This window comes from Pristiophorus japonicus, chromosome 13 (assembly GCF_044704955.1).
Source record: "Pristiophorus japonicus isolate sPriJap1 chromosome 13, sPriJap1.hap1, whole genome shotgun sequence".
Taxonomy (NCBI): Eukaryota; Metazoa; Chordata; class Chondrichthyes; family Pristiophoridae; genus Pristiophorus; species Pristiophorus japonicus.
In genome coordinates this window covers 65,965,362-65,985,749 of record NC_091989.1, presented here as the reverse complement: position 1 = coordinate 65,985,749, position 20,388 = coordinate 65,965,362, and the positions used below count along the sequence as shown (strand labels likewise).

The 20,388-nt window shown below is 51.1% G+C and overlaps 1 protein-coding gene across 1 annotated transcript in view; it reads right to left on the bottom strand.

The window, feature by feature from the left end:
* Nucleotides 1–4,579, bottom strand: part of LOC139278103 (solute carrier organic anion transporter family member 1C1-like) — a 75,533-nt gene extending 70,954 nt beyond the window's left edge. The window contains exon 1 of the mRNA XM_070896762.1: nt 4,534–4,579. Within this exon, the coding sequence (XP_070752863.1) occupies nt 4,534–4,569 (36 nt within the window). The 5' untranslated portion in view covers nt 4,570–4,579. The remainder of the gene's footprint in view (nt 1–4,533) is intronic.
* Between the last annotated feature and the right edge of the window lie 15,809 nt (nt 4,580–20,388).

Below are 20,388 nucleotides of genomic sequence, written 5' to 3'. Positions count from 1 at the left end.
TCAATGCTCTGTCTGGTTCAGCTCAAATAAATGTCATGCTGAATTGCTCAATGCTTATGGAAGATAATTGTGTCAAAATATGTCTGCAAATACACCAAGAGGTAGCAGCATATGCTCATGTTGATGAGTTACTCTTTAGATGCAGGACACCAGTCACCAGGCAGACAGGATTGATGACACTAAAACGCAAATGTCCAATGTATTAGATCAGGGGAAGGAGGTAACAATTATTAACAGCAGTAGCTTGTATTTATTTAGCATCTTTAATGTAAGGAAATGTCCCCAGACACACCACAGAGGAGGAAAGGAATGGAGAAGGAGACTTTGTGGGAGACATAGGAGGGGTGACCTAGGACAGGCGTACTGTGGAAGAATTTTATGTAAGCTATGCGGAGGGAGAAAGCTATGCAACAGAGAGCAGAATCAGATTGTCACTGCTGTTCTCATGCTACCAGGGGAGAAATTCTGGCACCCTTTGTTAAGTAAGGGTATGGAGCAAAGGCGGGTAAATGAAGTTGAGGTGCAGATCATCTCTGATCTAATTGCAGGCTCAAGGGGCTGAATGGCCTCACCTTGTTCCTATGCTCCCTCTCGTCCTACTCTTGATCTGGTGTACTTTATGTCTCTATAAATTACAATGCTACTAGTATAGTATTAGGCAGTCCCTCGTATTGAGGATGACCCGCCAAACCACACCAAAAAGGGATGAGTTCACAGGTGTTTCAATGAGGGATCTGACATTCTAGGTCCCGAACTACATATTGAAGGGTGGAAGATGCCTTTGCGTCGACACCAGTCACCACACGGGCTTGGCAGAGCTAGGTCTTGATCCAGTGGCAAGAGTTAACCAAGATGACTGGAGACCAAGCGCTGCTGCATGGATCTAGTGCGCCCACATACTCCTACAGTCCATAGATCGCAGTGTGGGCTGGCCCATGCTGCCCCTGAGCCCTCGCATCTTCTGGGCTCCGAACCCTCGCCTCTCTGGGCCCTGATCACAACACTCCTGGGCCCCGATCTATCACTGCTCCTCCGCCCCGAGCAGACAGTAACAGGACATCAATTAGTCTCCTCTTATCCTGGAGACATCAACTATATACAATGCTACATAGCATGCGGCACACTATCATTATTTTGGCAACCAAACTTCTGGAGCACATCAGTCAGTAGATGGTACAGGTTGGTAACCTGCCTTGGACTACCAATGCCATTTGCCTCTTGGCCAACATTGCTACTGCTACTTCCTCCTCCCGCCCACCAACCATGGGCAGTACAAGTCAGGAGGCAGCCATTGTTGGATAAATTAAAAGGATCCTCATCGGCAATCAGGGAATGCTGGGTGGTGGTTTGAGACAAACCTTTATGGCAGTCACTTGTGGGTTTTGAGCCTTAAAGGCGTCCAGATTTAATGTCCTTACGACTGCAGGTTCTGCAAAAAAAAGTTGGCTTCCACTCTGAAGTGCTGTGCATTTTCAGTCTGGACAATTCTACCCCCTTTCCTCTAAAGTGCTGCTGCAGGCCCTTTGCATTCAGCCGTCCTGCCCGATCACCCACCTCCAGACCGGCAAGCTGCCTGTTGGGGAGTGTGTTTTGTACTGGCAGCTCACTGGCCACATTATAATGAGGACCCCAAACTGAAATGAATCAGATCCTGCCTCTTCAGGACACCTGCCACATATGCCCCACCCACCGTCTTTCAAAATAGTGCTCCAAGTGAAAACACCCCTCATTAACTCCAATTCAGCACGTGTTGCACCCATTGGAAAACTCCAACCAATCGGCATTAGGAGCCAAGAACAAGCCCTGAATTGGTACTATTGAGCAGTGGGCAATAAAATAACACATATGAATGCTTTAAATGCTGTTCTGTACCTGCATATGTACGAGACAAAATTAACAATCACTTGGACAAATGTGAATTAATTAAGGAAAGCCAACACAGATTTGTTAAAGGCAAATTGTTATTGATGAGGTAATAGAGAAGGTTGATGAGGGCAATGTGGTTGACGTGGAGTACATGGATTTCCAAAAGACGTTTGATAAAGTGCCACATAATAGATTGGCCAGTAGAGTTGAAGCCCGTGGAATAAAAGGGACAGTGGCAGCATGGATATGAAATTGGCTAAGTAACAGGAAACAGAGAGTAATGGTGAATGGTTGTTTTTCGGACTGGAGGAAGGTATACAGTGGTGTTCCCCAGGGGTCGGTACTGGGACCACTGCTTTTCCAGATATATATCAATGACTTGTGTGTACAGGGCACAATTTCAAAATTTGCAGATGACACAAAACTTGAAAGTATAGTGAACAGTGAGGAGGATAGTGGTAGATTTCAAGAGGATATAGACAGTCTGGTGGAATGGGCAGACATGTGGCAGATGAAATTTAATGCAGAAAAGTGTGAAATGATACACTTTGGTAAGAAGAATGAGGAGAGGTAATATAAACTAAATGGTATAATTCTAAAGGGGTGAACAGAGAAACCTGGGGGTATATGTGCACAAATCGTTGAGGGTGGCAGGGCAGGTTGAGAAAGTGATTTAAAAAAAAACATATGGGATCCTGGGCATAAATAGAGGCATAGAGTACAAGAGCGTGGATATTATAATGAAACTTTATAAAACATTGGTTTGGCCTCAACTGGAGTATTGTGTCCAATTATTGGCACCACACTTTAGGGAGGATGTGAAGGCCTTAGAGAAGGTGCAGAAAAGATTAAAAAGAATGGTTCCAGGGATGAGGGACTTCAGTTATGTGGATAGACCAGAGAAGCTGGGGTTATTCTCCTTAGAGAAGAGAAGGTTGAGCAGAGATTTGATCGAGGTGTTCAAAATCATGAGGGGTCTAGACAGATTAGATAGAGAGAAACTGTTCCCATTGACATAAGGGTCGAGAACCAGAGGACACAGATTTAAGGTGATTGGCAAAGAACCAAAGGTGACACGAGGAATAACTTTTTTACGCAGCGAGTGGTTCGGATCTGAAATGCACTGCCTGAGAGGGTAGTGGAGACAGACTCAATCATGGCTTTCAAAAGGGAATTGGATAAGAACTTGAAGGAAAATAATTTGGGGTAAGGGCAGGAGAGTGGGACTAGCTTAAGTGCTCTTGTAGAGAACCGGCACGGGTTCGACTGGCCAAATGGCCTCCTGTGCTGTAACCTTTCTATGATTCTATATACAACATAGTAACATTTTTACCTTAATTTAACGTAACAGGAAGCAGGGCTATCTTAATCCAATGGGAGGTATATGTGTGAAGGTGGTTTAATGGAGAATGCCCATTTAATTTATTCTGGACTAAGCAGTTGGATGGAATGCCTCCGTACGTTTAATGCTCTCAGATCAAGATCGGCCTTCATCTGTACCTTCAGCTTCAGGAATATCTGAATGGTAGAGCCACTGAAGCTCAAACAGACCTAGAGAGCCCAGTGAACTCGATGCTCCAATCACAGCACAACAGCAATCAACACAGCCAATAGAATGGTTAACTCGATAGCCAAAACAGTGGAGTAAAATTCAGAGAAAGTTATGCTCAAACTGTGTGTTTCTTTAGTTGAACCAAATGTTGATTACTCTATCCAGTTGTGGTCAGAGATACAAGGGAGATTTTCAAACACTGGATTAATTCAGAAAAGAGTTACAACTATTTTAAAATAACTTTAAATCAAATGCCCCCTTTTGCAAGAGCACAAAAATCCACAAATTAACCAATAAACATTAAAGGGAACCTTACAAATTGAATTAAATTTAAAAAATTTTCCCTGTTGAAATGACGTACTCCAGTCCCTCCAGTGCCCATCTCTCGCGGAAGGTCGTGAGCGTATCGATGGACACCGCGTGCTCTATCTCCAGGGACACCTTGGCTCGGATGTAACCGTGGAAGAGAGGCAGGCAGTCGGGCTGAGCAACCCCCTCGACCGCCCGCTGCCTGGACCGGTTATTGGCCACCTTGGACATGCCCAGGAGCAGTCCTACAAGGAGGCCGTCCGACCTGCCCGCTCCCCTCCGCTCAGGGTGCCCAAAGATCAGAAAAGAGTCACAAGGCTGATCCCTAGTTTTAGAAAGATCAAGGGGTCCTAGGAGACGTGACTTGACATTCAACATGTCTAACTACTATTCTTCAAGTATGAGGAAAGCCTGGGGATACTTGGGCTTCACAGCCGAAAGGCAGGGATCTAAGCGGTCACCTGATATAAGGTAGAATATGGTATAAAAAGTTAAATCCAGGACATTACTTCAACTTGAGAGTGAAATTAGAATAATGGGACTCAGATTCAAATTAGTAAAAAACAAATTTAGGATTGATAACAGAAAGCTCTTTGCACAAACAGTGATCAACATCTGGAGTATTTGAAGGAGAAGCCCTGGAGTTATTATTGAAGTACTGCAGGGCCTATCTGGTTGGATGAACTAAAATGGGTCTCACTCATTTTGATCCTGTGACCTTTAGAGGCTGAAACAGAAAGAACCTCCCCTCCCCTCCCCCTCCTGCTGTACACAATCAGAGATGCACTAGATTAATGTCTGATTACCTTTAAATTATTAAAACACGAATGTCTTTCCTTCATTGCTGAAGGTTCAGGATGATGTGATGTGTCCTCTATCACTGAAGGTTCTAGATGATGTGGTGTCTCCTCCATCACTGAAAGTTTTGGATGACATGGTGCGTTCTCCATCACTGGAGGTTCTGGATGAAATGGTGCGTTCTTTAACACTGAAGGTTTTGGATGATGTGATGTGCCCTCTATCACTGAAGGTTCTGAATGACATGGTATGTTCTCTATCACGGAAGGTTCCAGTGGTATGGCCAATGGTTCATTTTGTGCGTTTTCCATTCTCTGCAATGAAAAAATCTCAACAATACAGCTATATCACATCAAAATGATAGAAAACAGTGCATCCTGGCAGAGAAAAGTGTTACAGTAAGAAACCTCAAAAAGGAGATAAACTGGATCGCCTACCTCAGCTCAATTTGCACGATCCTCAGAGGGAATGATGACCTCTCACTATAAAGCAGAAAACTGAAGAACTCTGTAGACACTTTGCTCTGTTTTTTTTATTATTACTGATTAACGAACAAACAATGAGTCCAGTATTTGCCTTCTTGGGACTACATGTATACTTGGATTGAATCCCAAAACTACAACAGTAGCAAAATGAAATAAGAAAGAGAAAACAAAAACTGCAAATGCTGGAAATCTGAAGCACAACAGAAAATGCTGCAAATGCCCAGCATCCAGAAAGGAAAAAGAAGGCTGCTTATTGTTTCAACGTTAGAACGGAGGAAGCTCAAAGAAAGGATTTACTTCTGAAAACTTGCTCTGTTATTTCTCTTTACAGATACTAATGGATCCAGTGCTTTTCCAGGATATTCAGCTGATTGTCGATGTCTATTCACTCCTCAAGTTATCTCCTTTGTTTAGTGTGATGCCAACCTTTCAACGCAGAAGGGCTGAATTTTATGAATGTGCACTGTTGACCTTGCCCGCTGGGAGTATAGTCAGGAGACTGTGCGATTTTGCATCCATTAGGGTGCAGTCTCTGCTTTACGTTTATGATTGTGTAAATTAATTTTAATGGACACTTGAAACCTAACCATACCAGTGCAATTGCAAGTGCATTATGGGCACAATCAGGTAATCGCGCCCATAATGCACTTAAAATTGTGCTGGCTAGGTTATTTTTCAGGTTTCCGCTAAAATTTATTTGCATAATCACAAGCATAAAATCTTCCATGAACCAATGCAATCAAGCAGCGTAATAGAACGTAAGCATAACTTCTTTTTTCTTGCCATTAAAATGTATTTCTTGGTGTATTTAAGGGTGCTAACCTGGTGCAGTTTTATTAGTACAGCTTAAAAATGGGTTTATCAGCAAAAGATTAGCAGTCCTCTGCCTGTGAGTAACTTGATTTAAAATGACTGAAAATGGCTTAATAGAACTACACTGCAATGCAAGTATATCCTCCTGAGAGGCATGAGCTTGGGGCCAGAAGAGGCGAGGGCCCAGGGGCAGCACAGGCCCATGTTAAAATAAAAATGCAATTCTTTTGTTGCACGAAAGTATGAAGCTGGGCCGTGCAGCAGAGCGAATCTCCAGTCGTCCTGGTTAACCCTTGCCACTGGATCAAGACTTAGCTCTGTCAAGCCCGTGTGGTGGCTGGTGTGCAACGGCCACCACACGTTAAAAAAATCCACGCGCAGGCATCTTCCACCCTGCTCCATGTAGTTCAGGACCTGGAATATTAGGTCCTTCATTGAAACACCTGTGAAGTCATCCCTTTTTTGGCGTGGAAGCAAGTCATCCTCGTTTCAAGGGACTGCCTATGATGATGATGTTCAGACGGTTTCATTGGTGTACACTCACCAGTTTCTTGGTAAATTAAATATTTTTTGATATGTAAGAACTTTTAAAACGTGCCTGTGCACCTGAGAAAATGAGCAACATTAGAAGAGCCTCTCAGAGCCAGCACAAATGGCACAATTTTGACTTGGGGGCATGGACGGTTTTGTGGGTGGGGCCTGATTCAGACAGATTGAATCTTGAACCAGAGTAAAAGATCTCAGAAAACACGAGTGCAAGTAGTTTTGGGCATCGCTCATTTACGTTTAAAATTTCCCGAATGCCTGCGCTGGCTCGGCCAATTGCAGCTAGATTGTGCTGATATAACGAGCAGAGACAAGTGGAAGCTTGACCCCGTTAAGTTTAGTAGAAGCGACCACGATTTCCTGATATAGGGTCCTGCTGGGCGAGGCTTCGTGCTGAGCACTCCTTCGGAAAACACGACCACTTGAATGGCAGAAGCAGTCAAAAATCTGACTGGACTCCCGCAAGCTACGGGTGATGGCATGGCCATGTGATTTGTTCTTTTCTCCTGAACTCCTGGGGAATGACATGTCTGACTAAGCTTCTGTCCGTTAGTGAAGCGTACCACTGACTCATTGCAACCAGGAAAGTCCTGGGTTTGATCAGTCATGTTTTATTCATTCTCGGGATATGGGCAGTATTGGCAACTGTTCAGGGCTGATGTCAGGAAGCACTTCTTCACACGCTGGGTAATGGAATCGAGAGCTCTCTCCCCCCCAAAAAAGCTGTTGAGTCTTGGGGTCAATTGAAAATGTCAAAATTAAGATTGATAGATGTTTGTTAAGCAAGGGTATTAAGGGTTACAGAGCCAAGTGGGTAGAGTTACAGTACGGATCAGCCATGATCTAATTGAATGGCGGAACAAGCTCGAAGGGCTGAATGGCCTACTCTTCCTGTGTTCCTAAATTCCTATAATCCCACAGTAGCTGCCTACAATTCAGCATTTTCTTATAACTTTGCACTCTACTTTCTTTCCCGAGAAACATAGCTGCACAAATTACTTCCATTGCTGCTTGGACAATTGCCCTAACTTACTCTAGTATCATCTACTAACAGTAAGCTTCTTACCTCTGATTTCTCCTTTGTTCTCCTTTTATTATTCTCGGGATGTAGGCATCACTGGCAAGGCCAGCATTTTATTGCCCATCCTCAGTTACTCTTCTTGAACCGCTGCAGTCCGTGTGGTGAAGGTACTCCCACAATGCAGTTAGGTAGGAAGTTCCAGGATTTTGACCCAGCGACAATGAAGAAATGGCAATTCTATGTCCAGGTCAGGGTGGTATGTGAGATGGAAGGGAGCTGAGAGATGATGATGCTCCAATGCCTCTGCTGCCCTTGTCCTAGTTGGTGGAGGTTGCGGGTTTGGGAAGTGCTGCCGAAGAAGCCTTGGCGAGCTGCAGCAGTGGGTCTTGTAGATGGTACACACTGCATCCACGGTGCGCCGGTGGAGGAGGGAGTGAATGTTTAAGATGGTGGATGGGATGCTGATCAAGCGGGCTGCTTTGTCCTGGATGGTGTCGAGATTCTTGAGTGCAACTGTTTCATCACACTCCTGATTTGTGCCTTGTAGATGGTGGAAAGGCTTTGGGAAGCTAGGAGGTGAGTCACTCGCTGCAGAATACCCAGCCTCTGACCTGCCCTGGTAGCCATGGTAGTTGAGCTCAGCGTGTGTGTTTAACAAAGAATTTGGCGAGAGTGCACACTCCTGGTCATGACACAGTACAAACAGTTATTTACAGTAATTACAATCAATCTCTGCAAAATGGCAAAAAAACAACTGTCATAGACCTCAACATAAAACTGACCTAAGAAAATTTGTACCTTTTCTTCCTGTATCATTGTAATAAGAAAGACTTACATTTATATAGCGCCTTTCACGATCATCATCATCACAGGCAGTCCCTCGGAGTCGAGGAAGACTTGCTTCCACTCCTGAAGTGAGTTCTTATGTGGCTGAACAGTCCAATACGAGAGCCACAGACTCTGTCACAGGTGGGACAGATAGTCGTTGAGGGAAGGGTTGGGTGGGACTGGTTTACTGCACGCTCTTTCCGCTGTCTGTGCCTGACCTCTTCACTCTCTCGGCGTTGAGATTCGAAGAGCTCAACGCCCTCCCGGATGCACTTTCTCCACCTCGGGCGGTCTTCGGCCAGTGTCTCCCAGGAGTCAGTGGTGATGTCACACTTTACCAGGGAGGCTTTGAGGGTGTCCTTGTAACGTTTCCGCTGCTCACCTTTGGCTTCTTTGCCTTGAAGGAACTCCGCATAGAGCATTTGCTTAGGGAGTCTCGACTCTGGCCTGCGAACTATGTGGCCTACCCAGCGAAGCTGATCGAGAGTGATTAGTGCTTCAATACTGGGGATGTTAGCCTGGACAAGGACACTAATGTTGGTGCACCTGTCTTCCCAGGGGATTTGCAGGATCTTACGGAGACATCGTTGATGATATATCTCCAGCGACTTGAGGTGTCTTCTGTACATTGTCCATGCCTCTGATCCATACAGGAGGGCGGGTATTACTACAGCCCTGTAGACCATGAGCTTGGTGGTAGATTTGAGGGCCTAGTCTTCGAACACTCTTTTCCTCAGCCGGCCGAAGGCTGCACTGGCGCACTGGAGGCGGTGTTGAATCTCCGCATCATTGTCTGCCTTTGTTGATGAGAGGCTCCTGAGGTATGGGAAATGGTTCACGTTGTCGAGGGCCGCGCCGTGAATCTTGATGACTGGGGGGGCAGTGCTGTGCGGCGAGGACAGGCTGGTGGAGGATCTTTGTCTTATGGATGTTAAGTGTAAGGCCCATGCTTTCATATGCTTCGGTGAATACATCGACTATATTCTGGAGTTCAGCCTCAGAATGTGCGCAGGTGCAGGCGTCATCCGCATACTGCAGCTCAATAACAGAGATTGGGATGATCTTGGACCTGGCCTGGAGGCGGCGTAGGTTAAACAGCTTCCCACTGGTTCTGTAGTTTAGGTCCACTCCAGCGGGGAGCTTGTTGTCTGTGAGGTGGAGCATAGCAGCAAGGAAGATTGAGAAGAGGGTTGGAGCGATGACGCAGCCCTGTTTGACCCCGGACCGGATGTGGATTGGGTCTGTAATGGATCCATTGGTAAGGATCATGGCCTGCATGTCATCGTGAAGCAGGCGAGGGATGTTGACAAACTTTGAAGGGCATACGAAACGGAGGAGGATGCTCCATAGACCCTCACGGTTGATGGTGTCAAAGACCTTTGCAAGATCAAAACAGACCATGTATAAGGGCTGGCGCTGCTCTCTGCATTTTTCCTACAGCTGTCACGTTGCAAAGATCGTGACCACCGGAAGTCTCAAATCGCTTTACAGCCAATGAAGTTCTTTTGGAGTGTAGTCACTGCTGTAATGTAGGATGAATGTAGGAAATGAAGCACTGAACACACTCGATCAGCTTCGCTGGGCAGGCCACATAGTTCGCATGCCAGATACGAGACTCCCTAAGCAAATGTTTTATGCGGAGCTCCTTCATGGTAAATGAGCCAAGGGAGGACAGCAGAAACGTTATAAGGACACCCTCAAAGCCTTCCTGGTAAAGTGTGACATCACCACTGACACCTGGGAGACCCTGGCCGAAGACCGCCCGAAGTGGAGAAAGCATCCAGGAGGACATTGAGCTCTTCGAGTCTCAATGCAAAGAACGTGAAGAGGCCTAGTGCAGGCAGCGGAAGGAGCGCGTGGCAAACCAGCCCCACCGAACCCTTCCCCCGACGAATGTCTGTCCCACCTGTGACAGGATCTGTGGCTCTCGTATCGGACTGTTCAGCCATCAAAGAACTCACTTTGGGAGTGGAAGCAAGTCTTCCTTGATTCCGAGGGACTGCCTATGATGATGAATGTAGGAAATGCGGTAACCTATCACGGAATTACTGACAGACCTGCTGGCTTCAGACTGATGGCTTTCTTCAAGGAATATTGACAAAGGCAGCCTTGTGGTTATGTTACGGGATTAGAACGGAATTAGTTCAAATTCCACCACAGCAACTGGTGGATTTGAACTTGGAAAATCTGCTCATTTCTGGGCTGGCAAAAAAATGGCCTTGAAAGCTGTTGGAACCCAATTGGCTTGCTAATGCCTGAGAAATGGAACCTGACACATCTACGTATCTGGTATGCACATGACTCCTGCCCTGCACTATGTGTTTGATTCTTGATGTTTTCAAGACACCTAGGGATGGACAATAAATACTTCTTGCCAGTGTTGACCATATACCAAGATTATAATCAGGGTTGCTCAAGAGGTCAGAATTAGAAGAGCACAGATATCTTGGGGTGGGAAGGGGGGGAGGTGGGGGTGGTGGTGTTCTGGGACTGGAGGAGATTACAGAGAAAGGGAGAGACAAGGCCATGGAGGGATTTGAAAACAAGGATGAGAGTTTTGTAATCGAGGTGTTGCTTAACCCGGAGCCAATGTAAGTCAGGGTGCATAGGGGTGATGGGTGAATGGGACTTCATGTAAGTTAGGACATGGGCAGACGAGTTTTAGATTAGCTAAAGTTTACGCAGGATAGAACGTGGGAGGCCAGCCAGGAGTGCATTGGAATAGTCAAGTAGAGAGGTAACAAGGGCATGGGTGAGGGTTTCAGCAGCAGATGAGCTGAGTCAAGGGCGGAGTGCAGTGATGTTACGGAAGTGGAAATAGGCTATCTTAGTTATGGTGCGGGTATGTGGTTGGAATCTCATTTCATGGTCAAATATGACACCAAGTTTGCGAATAGTCTGGTTCAGCCTTAGACAGATGCTAGGGAGAGGGATGGAGTCGGTGGCTAGGGAACATAATTTGTGGTGGGGACTGAAGACAATGGCTTCAGTCTTCCCAATATTTAGTACAGGTTGAACCTCCCTTATCCAGAACTCCCTTATCCGGAACCACCCCTCGTCCAGAACAATTCCCGGCCACCGGGTGGCGCATGTGCAGAACCCCGACATGAACAAATTGAACAAATTGACGTCCTTCCTCGCTGCTGACTCCCGCAATCGCTGGCCTGACCCCACGATCCACCCCTGCTCTCTCTGCCGCACTCCCAGCCCCAAGCCAGACAGCCCAGATATCCCCTTCCTCAGTACCTGTATCATCCAAATTAACGTGACCACCACTCATCCGGAAAAATCCCTTATCCGGAACAGGCATGTCCCGAGGGTTCCGGATAAGGGAGGTTCAACCTGTATAAGGAAATTTCTGTACCGGATGTCGGACAAGCAGTCTGACAATTTAGAGACAATGGAGGGGTCCAGGGAACTCTCTGTCTGAAACATTAACTCTGTTTCTCTCTCCACAGATGCTGCCTGACTTGCTGAGTATTTCCAGCGCTTTCTGTTTTATATCTGCGAATGTTTGATCCTGACACCGGCTGGCTGAATTGGGAATACATTCCATTTGCTGGTTTTGATTCATCAAAACAAAATGCTTCTCCAATCATTTACCAGAAATAAGTTTCCGGAATAATGTTATTTTTCTCGCTCAGTCAGATTAAGCTCGGTAATATTTGGTTTACAAACTTATGACCATTGTCCTTGGGTTCCAGTTCACTAAAGTATCATGAAATCAGGGGCAAAGAGCAATTATTTGCTACGCGAGTACACAAGCCACATGAAACAATAACTTAATCCCCTCAGATAAAAGTTAACCAATGTCACAGTTACTTCGTAGGAAAGCCTCATAACTTCCTATGAATGTTCAACACAAATTGTAGCTATTGAGCGATTATAAAAATTCCAACCTTTAGTGGCCAAAGTTCCTATTGTTTGAGATTATTACAATGGTTTTCAAATTGTACTGAAGCTTAATGGTTGGGAAGTTTGGATAGGTACCAAAAAATTTAATTTAAAAACAGATACTAAGCCCCAGGGTGAGGAAGTTTCAATCCCGTAGCCTCAGCTGAAAGGTGTGTGTGGGTACTGAGTGAGGGCAGTGTTGGGATGGGATGATGCCCTGTGTAGTGTATGCAGACACCTTTGGTAATGACTCCACAAGGCAGGGTATGGTACTTAAACTGTGTAGACTGTAGTCCTTTATTTGCAGCTCCTTGAGTGAGGACACCAAGCTGTGAGCTCCCTTTTATACTGGGTTATCCGCAGTGTGCAGGTAACCCTTAGGTCTCCAGCAGCAGCACCCTCTGGTGTACAGTAAGGTGTGTACAGTGTAAGGTACATTCAGTGTTACAAACATCATATCACAATACAAGCAAGCATACATAACAACACTCCCCCCCCAAGCATTTTTCAATTCCTTATTGTAGTGACCTGGGGAGGTGATCAGTAGTGGGCTATGGGAGGTTGTGGTGAGGGTTGTGTGGGTGCCAGGTGTGATCTCTGTATTGAGACTAGCCTCATACATTTCCCCCCCTTCACACACAGACCATGTGGGTGCCACTGTTGTGGGATCCCTCAGTGGGGTAGCCATTGCAGCAGTGGGTAGGGTGCATAATCGGTGATGTGAGTAGTTGTGTAGTGGTGGGCAGGGCCACAGGACTGTGTGGGCTCCTTGTCCTTCAATTGGGATGAGAGTCTGGTCATCCCAGGATTTGCCAGGAAAGCTGGAGGGTATTGGCCTCTCACTCCTAGTGTTGGCCCTCGTGGCCAGGGGGTGTAGGGCTGGTCTGGGGCAGGTTGCCAGTGGTGGTGGCTGTGCTGCTCATTGATCGCTGTCCCTGTAGTGGGGCTGCTCCCACTGGGTGTGTCTGTGTCCTTCCTGGGGCATCACACTAGTTCCAAAGGTCCAGGCTACATGTTTTGGTAGCCAGCTGGACCTGGGGGTCTCCCACGGGGGGATTCCTCCAGGATTTGCATAGTCCCTGTAGAACCCAGTGTCCTTCAACAATATACTACCTGTATACATGACACCACGGCTCTAGTCATACATAGTTGAGTCTACATTATTGACTGCCTTTTTACATTGTTAATAACAGCATTTGCATCACTTTTTGGTATTATGGTCTCACCAGACATGGTTACATTAGGCATTTCAATCTCTCTGTGATAATCATCACACATAACAAGCTTGTTCTTAACCTTACTTACACAAGCATTCATTTATTTTTTCATATTAGTTACACCAGCATCACAATTCATGGTTACATTATCAGACTTTCACCATTTTACTGCATTTTTACAATATACATAGATGACCTGGAAGAGGGGACAGAGTGTAGTGTAACAAAATTTGCAGATGAAACAAAGATTAGTGGGAAAGCGGGTTGTGTAGAGGACACAGAGAGGCTGCAAAGAGATTTAGATAGGTTAAGCGAATGGGCTAAGGTTTGGCAGATGGAATACAATGTCGGAAAGTGTGAGGTCATCCACCTTGGGAAAAAAAACAGTAAAAGGGAATATTATTTGAATGGGGAGAAATTACAACATGCTGCAGTGCAAAGGGACCTGGGGGTCCTTGTGCATGAAACTCTTTTGAGTTACCTGAAAAAAAACATAAACATTAAACCGTGCCACCCGCCTGGGTGACACAGCAGACATTTTCAAGGCCCCTTTTTTTTTTTTCCTTTTTTTGTGGGTTTTTTTTGGGGCGCTAAAATCACATTTTTCCAAGTGCCCCCTATAAAAGGGGAGGGGGACACTAAAAGCACCGGCAATTAAAACAAATTAAGCTTTAAAACGTAAAATCAAATTAAAATTTGGTTGCCGGGCGTGATGATGCACTCCAGTCCCTCCGGTGCCCACCTCTCGCGGAAGGCCGCGAGCGTACCGGTGGACACCGCGTGCTCCATCTCCAAGGACACCCTGGACCGGATGTAAGAGCGGAAGAGAGGCAGGCAGTCAGGTTGAACGACCCCCTCGACCGCCCACTGCCTGGACCGGCTGATGGCACCCTTGGCCGTGCCCAGGAGCAGTCCTACGAGGAGGCCTTCGGACCTACCCGCTCCCCTCCGCACAGGGTGCCCAAAGATCAGGAGAGTGGGACTGAAGTGCAGCCAGAATTTCAGGAGCAGCCCCTTCAAATAATAAAACAGGGGCTGCAACGTTGTGCATTCCATAAAAACATGGAACACGGACTCTTCCCGACCGCAGAAATTGCAGGCGGCCTGGGAGTCCGTGAACCGGCTTAAAAATTTGTTGCACGGCATTGCTCCGTGCACCACCCTCCAGGCCAAGTCCCCGATGAATAGTGGGAGGACCCCTGCGTAGAGTGCCCTCCATCGGGGACCCACGCCTCCTCCGGATGGCAAGATGGTACGCCATGGCGTGTCCGGACGGCCGGCGAGGATGGCAAAGTTGAGAGTGTGCAGGAGCAGCCCGTACAGGAAACCCCTCCGCACGGAACTGAAAGGCACGGAGGGGATTTCCCCGAGGCGGCTCAAGTTGTGAGGCGCCGGCCCCCGAGGGAGGTTCCGGGGTTTGGCGCCGATGAGGAATTCCGTCCGGACGGGGGTCAGTTCGGACGGGATCTCCCCACGTGCTTGAGCCTCCTCGATGCACCTAACGGGGTCAGGGCCCAGAGCTGTTTTTAGCGACTCGATGGCATCGGCCGCATGGCGGACGTTGGCAGAATTTAGGCGCCGCGCCAGCGTGACTGGCGCCATCCAGCCCGCTCCTCCGCCATCGAGCAGGTCCCTGACCCTGGTCACCTCACCAGCCACAGCCCTCTCTTCCGACTGCCACATAAAACCTCGGTCGTGGAGGTACGGATTCCCAAGCAGCGGCTCCTGCAGGACGGCCGCCACTCCAGCCGGCAGAGAGCTGCGCTTGGTGGAGACTTTGTTCCAGACCCTGATGAGTTCCTTGTAAAAGACAGGCAGCTCCCGGAGGGCGGTCCTGACACCCCCCAAGTTCACAAACAGGAGCTGCGTGTCGTAGTTGAGGTCGCGCTGCTGGCGGAAGAAATACGTCGCCAGAGCGCACCACCTAGGAGGGGGCTCGACGTAAAGGTATCTCTGCAGGGTCTGAAGACGGAAAGTCGCGAGCTGGGCGCTGAAGCACACCAACGACTGACCGCCCTCCTCAAGCGGGAGACTCAAGACCGCAGCAGAGACCCAGTGCTTCCTGTTGTTCCAGAAGAAGTCCACCAGCTTCTTCTGTATCTTGGCGACAAACGCAGGGGGAGGGGTCAAAGTGACCAGCCGGTACCACAACATTGCGGCCACCAGCTGGTTTATGACTAGCGCTCGACCCCTGTAGGACAGCACTCGGAGCAGTCCTGTCCAGCGCCCTAGGCGAGCGGCGACCTTGGCCTCCAGCTCCTGCCAGTTCGCCGGCCAGGCTCCCTCGTCGGGGCTAAGGTAGACTCCCAGATAGAGGAGATGGGTCGTGCTCCAGGCAAAAGGCTTGAGCTCCTCCGGCAGGGAGTCCACCCGCCACTGACCCACCAGGAGTCCGGAACATTTCTCCCAGTTGATCCTGGCGGAGGACGCGGCCGAGTAAATCTCCTGGCACTCACGCATCCTCCGCAGGTCAGCGGGATCCTCTACCGCGAGGAGCACGTCATCGGCGTAAGCCGAGAGGACGACCTCCATGCCCGGCCCTTGCAGAGCCAGTCCCGTCAACCTCGTCCGCAAGAGGCGCAGGAAAGGCTCCACGCAAACGGCGTATAACTGGCCGGACATGGGGCATCCCTGGCGCACCCCTCTCCTAAAGCGAAGGGGCGCCGTCAAGGACCTGTTAACCTTAATCAAACACTCCGCGGCGGCGTACAAAAGTCGGATCCGGGCGACGAAATGCGTCCCGAACCCGAAAACGCGCAGAGTTCCGAGCAGATAGTCGTGATCCACCCTGTCGAACGCCTTCTCTTGGTCGAGGGATAGGAAGGCGACCGACAGACCAGCCTCCTGGGAACAATGGATGAGGTCCCGGACCAGATGGATGTTATCGTGGATTGTCCGGCCCGGGACCGTGTAGGACTGGTCGGGGTGGATCATGTGGTCCAGCACGGCACCAAGGCGAGCAGACATCGCCCTGGCGAAGATTTTGTAGTCCGTGCTGAGGAGGGAGACCGGGCGCCAGTTCTTAAGGAGGCGGAGATCGCCCTTCTTAGGCAGCAGGATGATGACTGCCCTGCGCCAAGAGAGGGGCATCTCCCCGGTCGCCAGACTTTCCCCCAGGACCCGCGCGTAGTCGCTCCCCAGGATGTCCCAGAACGCCCTGTGGAACTCTACGGTCAGCCCGTCCAGCCCCGGGGATATTCCCCTCGAGAGCCGGTCGAGGGCACCGGTCAGCTCCGCCAGGCTTAGCGGAGCTTCCAGATTTTCGGCGCCCTCCGGGCTGACCTTCGGCAGGTCCTCCCACAAAACTCTACGCGCTTCCTCGCTGGACGGATCCGGAGAGAACAGAGCCCCGTAATATTCACGGGCCCTGTTGTTGACGCCCTCCAGATCCGAGACGAGGGAGCCGTCGTCGGCCAGCAGCGTCAAGAGCTGCTTACGGACACTCTGCCTTTTTTCCAGCGAGTAGAAGAAGGGGGAGCCGCGGTCCAGATCCCGCAGGAACCAGATCCGCGACCTCACGAACGCGCCTCGGGACCCGACGAGCTGCAGGTCCTTCAGCGCGGCCTTCTTCGCTTCGTACACCGTCCGCAGGGCCGGGTCCTGGACGACTTGACCGAGACGGGATTCCAGGTCGAGCACCTCTTTTTCTAGGCGCCCGACTCTGGCTGCCCGCCTCTTGGTCGACCCCCTCGCGTACTCTTGACAGAAGACGCGGACGTGAGCCTTGCCCACGTCCCACCATAGCCTCAAGGAGGGGAAGCCCCCCTGCTTCCTTCTCCAGTCGGACCAGAATCGACGGAACGAGTCCTGGAACCGCACGTCCTCCAGCAGCCGGTTGTTAAAGTGCCAGTACGCGGACCCCGTCCTCGCGCGGAGCGAAGCGAGCTCCGCCCACACCAGGTGGTGGTCCGAACGCGGCACCGGCCGCATGGAGGCCGCCGGGACGCAGGAAACGTACGCCCGAGACACGTAAAGGCGGTCGACTCTGGACCATCCTACTCCAGGCCTCACCCAAGTAAAGGCGCTGGAGTCGGGGTGGAGATTTCGCCAGACGTCCACCAAGTCGAAGGACCCGACCAGATCCCTCAACTTCTCCATCGCCGTCATGCACTGCGGGGCACCGGAGCGGTCCCTCGCCTCGAGGGTGCAGTTAAAATCCCCCCCGAGGACAATGCAGTCGCCGACGTCGACGGAGCCAAGAAGAGCGGACACCTCTTCAAAGAAGCGCGTTTGCTGCGGGCCGGGATGAGGGGCGTACACGTTCAGGAGATGGAGCGGCACGTCCCCCAGGCGAACCGTTACGTGCAGCAAGCGGCCTGGCACGGGCTCCTCGACCCCCAAGATCTCCGGCTGAAAATGCGGGCCCAGCAAGATGGCCACCCCACTAGAAATGGCGGTGAGGTGGCTCATGCGGACCTCTCCTTGCCATTCCAGGAGCCACGTGGCTTCGTCTCCCGGAACGGTGTGGGTTTCTTGCAGGAAGCACACCGCATATTTCCCCTCCCGCAGGAGCGAAAAATTGTCAAATCTACGGCGTGCCCCTCTGCCGCCGTTGATGTTGAGGCTGGCTATTGTTATCTTCATAGCAAAAGCATAGTGCAACCTCTACCTTAACCTATTGTGGGGGGAGGGAGCGGAGTCTTTTGTTGAACTCTGCTCCCTCTGCAGCCCAGCGAGGAGTCCCTCGAGCTCGCGCAGCTCAAGGTGTTGCGCCTTTGTCAAGGGCCCGCCCGCGGCCAAGGTTTTAACGGCGGCGCGGACGGACCCCTTGATCAGCTCTGGCGCGGACCATTTTTCCAGGGCCAGTCGGGCTTGGTCGCAGCGACCCCGGCTCTGGGCCAAAAAGTCCCGGAGTTCCTTTGCAGGAATGAGGATGGTCTCAGCGGCGGCCGCGAGCAGATCCACCGCCTCGCTGGCGGTGGTCTCTAGATTTTCTCCCGCGTCCCCCACCGAGTCCCCATCTTCCTCCGGGAGGTGGCCGCCAGCAGCCGGCCCATCGACCGCACAAGGTACGGCAAATGACCCGGCCGCTCCAACCGGCCCTGGCTCTGCCCCGATCCCACCCCCAGGATCGTCGGCAGAGGAGTCCCCACTGGGCTCTTTTAAAAATGGTGCTGGGTCGGGAAACGACAGCGGAAGGGGTTCCCCCTCCGCCCCAGGAACCGGGGAACAAGGAGAGACCCGGCAATAGGAAATCCCCAGGCTCCCCAAGTGCTCCAGCTCCAAAGTAAGGGGCGAGGGTGGGTGTTCCTCCCCCTCCCCGCTGCCACCCCCCGGCCCAGCATCTACAGTATCATTAAATTTCTTGATTTCGGTTTCTGCCGGGTCGAGCAAATCGGGGGAAGTTGGGTATTGGCTGGGCGGGCTCAGGTTCGGCCTTTTCGGCCCCGCCCGCCTCAGTCCCCGGGACGCCCGGCCCGGCGGCAATGCATTTCTCCGCGATCCCCACGCCCCCCACGACAGGCAGATCTTCCACGCCATCCCCGGGAGGCAGAGGCTGGGCAGCCTCGACTGTCTCACCCTCCCCGGGGACAGACTCCTCCCGCCTACGGCGCTGCTTGGGGACGCTGGTGGGGGACGCGGGACACGCGGCAGGCACCGACTCCTCCGCGGAGGGATGTTGTTCCCTCTCCGCCTCAACGGAGCGGCGCCTCCTTTTTTTGCTGGGGGTGCGCTGAGGCAGGGAGACCTCCATGTCTGCCGAGGCCTCCCGCTCCGCTCTCCCCTTTTCCTTTTCTTGCCCGCGCCCGGGCCCCTCTGCGGTGTTGTTCAAGGGCTCGGGCACGGGCTCAGGGCACCCCGCGCTCGCCGGTGTCTGGGTTGGGCCGAGCGCGGTGGTCAAACTTTCTGGCGCACTAAGGGGACCCGCCTCTAGATGTTTCGCCTTGTTCCGCGCCTTCTTTCCGGTCGGACGCTCTCCCTCCCCCCCGCCTGAGGCCCTGAAAACAAAGGCCTCCGACGATGCCCGCGCACCTATGGCTCCCGGCACGCGGACGCAACTAGGGGGAGGGGTGGCGGCGGCGCCAGCCTTGGCCGCCTTCGGTGGTTTGGCGGCCTTGGAGGCGGGGCAGTTCTTGCGATTGTGCCCCACCTCTCTGCAGGCATGGCACCGCACGCCGTCCGACGTCCAGAAGACGCGGTAGGCAGTCCCCTCCTGCACCACATTAAAATAGCCCTCCGTCGTCTCCTCCCGCGCCAGCCGGACAAAGAGCTGGCGGCGGAAGGAGAACACGTGGCGCAGGCTGTTCTCCCTGAGGCCGAGCGGTATGGGGTTGATCCCCGACCTTACCTCCCCCAGTTGATGTAGGTGAGGGAGGAGGAGCTCAGGGGGAACAAAGGGCGGGACGTTCGACACGATGACCCTCTGCGCGGTGGCCTCGAGAGGATCCACCGACAGGAACGTCCCGCCCACCGTGAGCCCCTTTTCGAGGGCCAGGGACACCGCCCGCTCCGACCCCAGGAAGAACACAGCCTTCCCAGACATCTTGGAGGCTGCGACAATGGCCGAGGGGCCGACTACCCCAGCCATCGCCCGCACGCGCTCCTCAATGCTCATTGTGGGGTGAGTGTAGCTCTTGACCCCGTGTTTTCTTGTAATTAATCTGAATGGTGGCAGGGCAGCGGGTGGCGCAGGAGGTGCCGTGGAAGCGGTTGTCACCTGCGCATATGTCTTTGCTGACCCTGCCACCGGCGTGGAATGGGTCGCCATCATGGGGTCCCTTTAAGGGCTACACCCACCCCAAAGTCACAGGCCTTAATGGTCTTTAAATGGCCTCGTTTAATACACTGAGCAGAGGAGCCCTTAACGAGGCACACCTCTCCCCTAGTTGGCAATTGGGGAGGGGCCTTGCTCCCTCTGCTCAGTTGTTTTTTTGTTTGTTTTTTTTTTAAATTAGGAGGAAGGGGTCTCAGAGAGAGAGGGGAGAGACAGAGAGAGAGAGATAGAGAAAGGGGGGTGCGGGAAAGAGGGAGGCTGCGAGGGCAGGTCTCCCCTCGCAGCTGTGGGTGGATGCAATCCCCAGATGGCAAAACACAAATAGTCTTTGGGGGTGGTCTTCG